This window comes from Anoplolepis gracilipes, chromosome 1, assembly GCF_047496725.1.
Source record: "Anoplolepis gracilipes chromosome 1, ASM4749672v1, whole genome shotgun sequence".
NCBI classification, from domain to species: Eukaryota; Metazoa; Arthropoda; class Insecta; order Hymenoptera; family Formicidae; genus Anoplolepis; species Anoplolepis gracilipes.
Window position 1 is genome coordinate 10,627,293 of NC_132970.1, and position 8,235 is coordinate 10,635,527.

General features: G+C 30.9%; 1 protein-coding gene across 1 annotated transcript in view; it reads left to right on the forward strand.

Moving 5' to 3' along the window:
• The window catches only part of Ance-3 (angiotensin-converting enzyme Ance-3), a 52,539-nt gene extending 50,619 nt beyond the window's left edge, over positions 1–1,920 (forward strand). Inside the window, exon 13 of the mRNA XM_072911258.1 lies at positions 1,271–1,920. Within this exon, the coding sequence (XP_072767359.1) occupies positions 1,271–1,419 (149 nt within the window). The 3' untranslated portion in view covers positions 1,420–1,920. The remainder of the gene's footprint in view (positions 1–1,270) is intronic.
• Positions 1,921–8,235: the final 6,315 nt, after the last annotated feature.

An 8,235-nucleotide genomic window follows, 5' to 3' on the forward strand; every position in this document is an offset into this window, starting at 1 on the left:
TATTTTAGCAACAAACATTTAACTGTGCCAAACGAGAAGAGTTTCTTTCTTAAAAATGATTCTGGTGGAAAAAAGTATATGCGAAACTTATATGTAACAACGATTAAAAAATCATAAAATGCAATATAATTTAAATTTCAATTCAATGTTTTATTTTCTTTTTTTATTCGTAACTTCTTTGATCCACATGTTACACATAAACGATATAACAGAAAGATAAAGAGTAATAGTTTTGATTTACTAGTATCAAATTCTTCTGGATTCAAAATTCAAATATTTTTATATTTAAAAATTGAATAGTACTAAATTTTTACCTTGTTACATGTCAAAAAGAGTAAAAGTACACAGACTACAATTTATCTTAAATAATTCACTCTCGCTCTTTAGACACGCGCTACAAAAATATAGCTGTATATAATTAAAAGTTAGATTATTCTATCTCTTCAAAGAAATCAATATTCTATGTACTTATTCTATCTAGGCATGTACTACCAATTATCCTATCATATTTCATTCGAGGAGATTGATGTTATTAAATTTTTCCAGTAATACACTTATAATCACAAGAAAGATCGCTAATTTCTCATCAAGCATAACTATGATATTTATAAAAAAACCGAGTTAATACATCATACAATCTGAATGAAGCAATATCTCATTGTGAACGATGCAAGATAACAAAAGGAACGTGTTACTATTAAGTAGCTTTACGTTTCTATTTCGTACCTTCCGCTATAATTACAACTGACAAAATAAGATTAAACTGTATACGCGGGAGAAACCGTTATCTGATGTGAGACATAAGATCGATACGAGCGTTTTTAATGTACGAACGAATCAAGCGGAACACGTGTTTCAATCGATGAATTTGACGAATATCCGCAAAACTGAAGAAACAAAAGTCACGAAAGGAAAGGGAGATTGGCTACCTCTCCCTTTACTCGCCGCAAGGTTCTGTTTTTCTTCCTGTCGATCTCGATTACGGGATTTATTTGTAGAGCGGTTTATTTTCTCTCTTTCTCTCTGCCTCCAGCAAACGGTCGTTTGATTTTCATAATAAATTTTTTGCCCAAGGAATATCACGACTAATCATTTAAATAAAAATGTTTGTTTACGTTAAATATATTTTGTTGTATTTTATGTAAGTGTTAGAGAGGCGACTGGATCATGGAACAAAATGCAAAGTGTTTGTTGTGTTCGCAGGAAACCATTCTTGATTCACAAGTCTGAAAGCAATTATACAATTTGATATGATGTTAATATGTTTCAGATGGCGACTTTTGCAAAAGAAGCATAGAAACTGCAGGTCTGCAGGTCTACGGTAGCGGTTTTTACAATGGTGGTTCTACATTGATCCACGCATCTTGGATCACAACAGGAATCATGTTGACACTTTGGATAGTATCAACGCTCTATTAATGCATTGACTCAGGTCACTACATTATCGGGCATTGATAATAATAAAATAAAGAAAAGCTCGCTATACATCGTTAATCTGCCAAGATACCAAATTACATAATCATATTCCTATAAGGATTGCCGCTGAAAAGTTTTGAAAAAAATAATTAAATTATCTACTCAAATATTATTTAGTCAAGTCGATTAATAAGAAAATAATGATTATTACTGCCAACAAATGTGCTAATGCGCAAAAACTGAATATTTTTTGCAAGGTGAAAAGATATATATTTTATTTTAAATATAACGCGCTATTAATTACGAGATGTTGTATGTAAAAGAAACAAATTTTTATTTTACAATTAAGAATATATATATTATATAAAGTGTGCGTGAAAAAAAATGTTGTATGTGTCGTGTGTGAATGTACATAAATAATTGTATACGCTTGAACTGCTCATGGTTCACATTCTGTAATTATTAATGTTGATAAGCAAAATAAATGTATCTCTTTGTTGTAAATGCCTAATGTATTACAGAACTTTTATAAACAATTTTATTTTTTAAGCATTTATGAAACGTAAAAAAATATTTCAATTCTTTCAATATCCTTATAAAACCGAGTTATATCATCAGGTATATCTAAATATCTTTTCTCAACGATCGAACTTTTTTTTTATCGAATCTCACAACTGTCATATAAAAAAGAGAACTCGTTAATCGGAACCTTTACTTTCGCGTTTGTTCAGAGAAAAGGATTTTATTCGATAGGGAGAAGACATTCCTCAATATGAATGCATAAGAGTTATTTGACAATAAAGGCTATATACCAGGCAGCTCCCTTATCTTGCGTAATTGAAAGTCGGCGAAATCGTAAGTGAAATCACGCTTCTGCTGTCAAATTACTCGTAAATTCAATCGAGCTCCTTCGTCACCTTATTAAACATATCTTTTATCGCTACTATTATAATATATTGTTCGTACTCTTTTTAACGAATTTGATTCGCAAATCGTGCTTCAATTTGTAAATTACGCACATACATACATGTATGTAATTATATATGACGATAAATCCATTATTTTTTACGTATATTATTACAGTAAATTATACTAAAATATACTAAAATATTAAAAATTTTAATAACATTGAGTATATAAAAAAATTATGCTAATTAACCATAAAAATTTTATCCAATATAATTTAATTAATATAATGAACATGAAATTCAGATTTTTGCAAAATAGTATCTATTTTTCCAATTATAAACGTCAAATTATTACGTATAAATATTATTCGAATAAGAAATCGTACAACAATAGGTTTGGCGCTTCTATTAAATGCTTTTCTTTTACGGCCATTTCCATCCGATTTTTCATTGCAACGTGGTCGACGCGTAGGACGACAGCTTTCACAAGTAGTGACAAGAGATGCCATTATTGTTTGCAAAGTCACGTCACTAAAACGTAATTGTACAAAGGTGGTCTCTGTCCAGAAAGTGGTCCGCCCGCCTTGCGTAAGGAGAAGACGCGGAAATCGACCGCAAAGGAAAAAAAAAAATGTTTGCATCATCGAACATGCAACGTGGCGTTTCATCGAGTGCGAGCGGAAATATTCCTGATCTTATCACTTCTCAACGACGTAATGCATACACTTATCGCGACGACGAAAACGGAATATTTGATTTCAATACTGCAAACTTGCAATGTAGTGTATAACTTACTTTTCTCTGCCTTTCATCACATATATTTACTTATTTACAATTAAACTGTATTTCTAAATTCATAAAATTTATGTAAATTGCATAGTTTTTATAATTAATTAATATTTTTTATTTTACATAAATAATGTTGAAAAAGTTATATTAATTTTTCTACGTTTTATTATATACATATTTTTTTTATAAAAAATTTTTAATTTATTTAAATTAAATTCCTGAATTTTATCAAGTTTATGGCATTAACAAATAATTATAATATTTTCTACATCATTCAATATGAATTCTCACATTGAAGAATGAGAGAGCTGTTGTCAATCTTCATATATTTAACACGATAAACTTCCCATATTTTCGCAACGATCAATTAAATTGTCAAATTAATTATATAGTCTATAATAATTCCTTATGTAATCCAGAAATAAGTTACTTGCGCCAGGAAACATTTCGCTTCTTGTCGAAGAGAAGATATGCGATTCCATTAACTGCAGCGACGCGTATCGATCCGCGATTTTAATTCACTCCCGCCATATTACGATAGGTTTAAGTACGGAAATTGTGCTAGTAAAAATTAATTTAAAAAAATAGTAGAATCCTTAGAATCTAGCTATCCGAATTGATCTACCTTGTTATGAAATCTCAGATTGCTTCACAATTAAGCATCGTATTATTTTAAGTTTCTATCCTGAAATTGTTTTGAAATTCTTACTTAACGTGAGTAAAGTATTACTTCATGGATGCACACTAAACATTACCTCGGTAACGTTGCGTTCAAAAACGATTCGTATTTCAGTTGATACATATCTACCAGTATTAATCTGAAAGTGAGAAATCGAGTAAGTTGTATGGAATACATAACGTTACGCCAGACATAGGCGTCAGTTATTAAATATATTAAATATATTAAGTCTCATAAATTCTTTTGTATTTTTATTTTATTTACTTATTTATATTTTATTTTTAATTCGATCAAATATTAAATAAATATTATATGTGGCTTCAAAAAGATTTAATAATAATTTTCATGAATGAAAACACTAATGAGAGAGTATAATTTGTACCAATTATATTTTCTATTATATATTATCAAGTACTAAAATATTAAAGTTTCATGTATTAAAGTTTTATAATTTCAATTAGCGATAAACAGCACGTTATATAGCTGTTGAGGAGATGCTGTTGATTAATTAAATTATTTTCCCCTTTTTCTTTTTTGTTACTTCTACTTTCGCAACAGAGTGATGAAGTAGTGATAGGTGAAGGATAAATTTGATGAAAGAAGGCATTGACGAAAGAAGTTTCTCTCTGAGTGATAATGCTAGGATTAAGCAATATTGATGGATAAAGCTTGATGAGAGATGCTTCTGGGGACCGATCATAAATCGTTCCGAGATGAAAACCGGTCCGAGACAGACGTTGGGTCGACGCCCATGGGGATGGTCGGTTTGGCGATCTGCCCCAAAACTGGTCCGACCGGTTGCATAATCGGAAGACCGGGAAGTTGTGCCTTTCCGCGAAATGTTTGCAAGACGCACAATGTGAGCCGGCTGACTGGACGCCACTCTCGTCCACTTTCACCATCGGTTGCACGCACAGTTTTACGCTGGTTTTAGCTGGCGTGATACGACCACCGATTATGTATATCGATGATCAGCCAAAATCGCGACGGAAGAAGAAAGAGAAAGAGAGAGAAAAGAGAGGCGCACAATTTCGTTGGCCAACCGGAATCGGATGTAATCGGGTTTAATTGTAGCCTCCTGGAAAGAAGGTACCTCTTGACCAGATCCTCTCTCAACGAAATCGTCCGTTTCGAAATTGTGCGTGAAAGTGATCCTGAAAGTGGTTCGATACCCCCTTTCCTTTTCCTCTGTCGATACGACGGCATTGATACAGATGCATGTTTTATAGATAGCAAAAAAATGGATGTTTCGTATTTGCGTTCACTGGGTTGAGCAATCCACGAGCCAAAGTAGACGCTGACGGGCTGAGGAATCGGTTACGTCATGCGTGGAACATACAGAATTATATATGCAATCGGTTCAAGCAAGATAGATGACACGAGATGGACCGAATATCGAAGGAGATCGATCATGCATTAAGTACTTATGGGCACGTGCTTGGAGACTTTGTCAGACGATTTCGAAACTATTGGTGAAAGTGATCAAGCTTAAAGAGATTAAATGATAAGTATAAATTAAAAGAAATACTGACTCATCTAACTCTCGAATATGTATGTGCCCTGAGAGAGGGATGCGTTGGCATATCAAATAAATCTAATTAGCATATTAAAGTATAACTGGTTTAATCTTTCCGATAAAATATACTATTTAAATTGGCTTTGCTTTTCAACTTTCTATTAAACTTAGCGACCGACTATGTTTTTACATGCACAAACAAAATCAAATAAAAATCAATCAAAATAACTAATTTTTTCTTTTAGAATTATGTATGCTTTAAAACTTCAAATACAGAAAGAAAAGTATAAGTACAAAGTAACATTAGCACGTTATTATCAAAAGATTATTTAAAAATATAAAATTATTTTAATAGTTTTATTAAATTGCAACACACATAATTTCACAACAAATGCACAAATCTTTTGTGTTAATATTAATATCGGAATATGTTTATAATATGTTTTTACTTATAGTATCATCATTGTTAGAAGATCAAATCAGCATCAAAAGATTTTGACATTAGAGACGATTATCTTTCATGATTATCTTTGTTTGGCTGGTTCTACTTGAGAAAACATCGCATTATAATTAACATCATGACAAAGCGAAAGATAATGAAGGTTTTCTGTCTTTTAAAAGGTGAGCTTTTGAGAAACGAGCTGCACCGAGATCGTTATGGTGATCGTAAAGATTATTACGTCTACGAAACAAACTTGGGGTCAACGATATCCCAGAATAATATCTGGCATTACTCGGTTAGTAATGAGGGTAATTATGATTAGTCCTGTTCCAACGAAACAATGCTCGGCCTTACGCAATGCAAGACGTAGAGCGGCACCAATGTCACTGCCTCGTACGATTGGATCGTTGATTAATGCAACAAGTCATGTTGGTTGTGATGCTAAAAATGCATATCTTTAATCGTAAATGAATTTCATTTAACCATTATTTTTCTTTAAGCATATTAATTAAGCTTCTTTCAATTAATTAGATAATTAATCAATTTTACTAGAGAATTTATTATTACGTAATATATATTATGTAATTTTTTAATATCTTTTTATATAAATTATAAAAATTATATATATATTTTAATAATTTCCTATATTAATCAATGAGATTACTATAGAAATACTTATATTATAAATTAATTAATTATAAAGTTTTCATAACTTACATGTTGCAAAATCGTAAAAGTCTTGAATCAAATCAAATAGATAATGATGACAAGTTTGCAAGTCTGTGAATTCTTCGCCAAATGTATTTTCTAGATATTGGCTTACACTCTTGGCCGGAATACTCATTAGCAGTCTGGTTAAAAGGGAATTTCTACTTCTAGTTTTAATAAAACTTAATTGGTAGCTCAAAAAATAGGAAGTCAAACTTAATATATTCGAATAACAAAAAAGAGGAATCACGGAATTGCGTTTTAAGTACGTATTTATTATCGAAAACGCAATTTTCAGAAACGCGCTTTCTTTCACTAAAAATAGGTATATATATGTATGTATGTATGTATGTATGTATTCTCTTAAAAATTTATGACACAGAGCTATGTACAAATGTTATTTCAATATTAAAAAACGATCATTATCATATTAAATAATTTTGTTATTTAGTATGATAATGATTGTTTTTTTAATATTGAAATAACACATACATGTAATCACAGACATATTAATCTTATTGAATATGTATCTTATATAACATATTTAACTTATAAATTTTATATAATCATTTTAAAATAAACGTTGAAAATATTGCGTTGCAATTTTTATTAAAAGTTTCAATATTAATATTCCGATATTTCAATATATTTAAGAAGACGATTTTTTATACACATATTTATGTATCGTAAAAAATTACCTTTTTTTTATTTCAACTTATTTTCAATTCCTATTTTTTTCTCATAGGCTATTTATTAAAATAATAAATAAATTAATTAGCAAATGTAATAATTTATAGACGCCACAAATAAAGTTATTTTATGTTTCATAACGCTTTTAAATATTGCACATATTTAATAATACATTACAATATATTATTGGCAAAGAACATTTTCTTTTATTATTAATTTATTCGTGTGATTTATTATAATACATAGTAATCGCGTAATCTTATTGCTTATTGTAACGAAACTTTGATAACTCGTTAAAAGCATAGATTATCATTGCGCTATAGGAGACGTCTAACAATAAGAGAGTTATGATTTTTTGCTCTGAGATTTTTACTTTGTTACTGTTCTCTACGAACAAAATTTCTGCAAACCGACTTTCTATTTCCTGTGTCCAAATCGCGTATCTCGCAACGCACGACGCATGAATTGAACGTTTCCCGATCAACGTTCAGCATTAGACAACATGACATATTAGCGTAATCGTTACGCAATTTCGTTGTTCCGCGCCATTCTGTCAATTTGCAATCGAAATCTCGTAAAGGCGGTTCCCGATGCGAATGCAAAATTGCATAAATCCATTGAAGCGAATGTCGAAGTCTTTCCCACGCAATAATTCCATCGCTTTTATATCATTCGTAAAATCAATTATATCTGTACTCATTTTTTACATCCACAAACGTCGTCAACGTTTATGAAGAGTTTTTCTCGATGTAATTATTTTTAAGCAATCGTCAATTAATGATAATCGATAATATTGTCGATCACAATCGACGCAAAAAATTGCACCGTTTAAAATAAAAGGAAAAGTCAAATAAAAAGAGCAACTAGATGTTATTTATAACGACTTCTTGTGCCTCGGCGGGATCTTGTTTATCCACTTTAGATGCAAGGACGAAAAGAAGTTAAGTCGATCTAAATGCCACGGGCGAGTCTATAGTTCTGGGACAACCCCATTTTCTTTCTTCGATTTCTCATGCCGGCAAATCGCTGCGCTTAATTGTAACGTCGCGAAAAATGACTCGACAATTTCGTTCGCTAATAATAACTG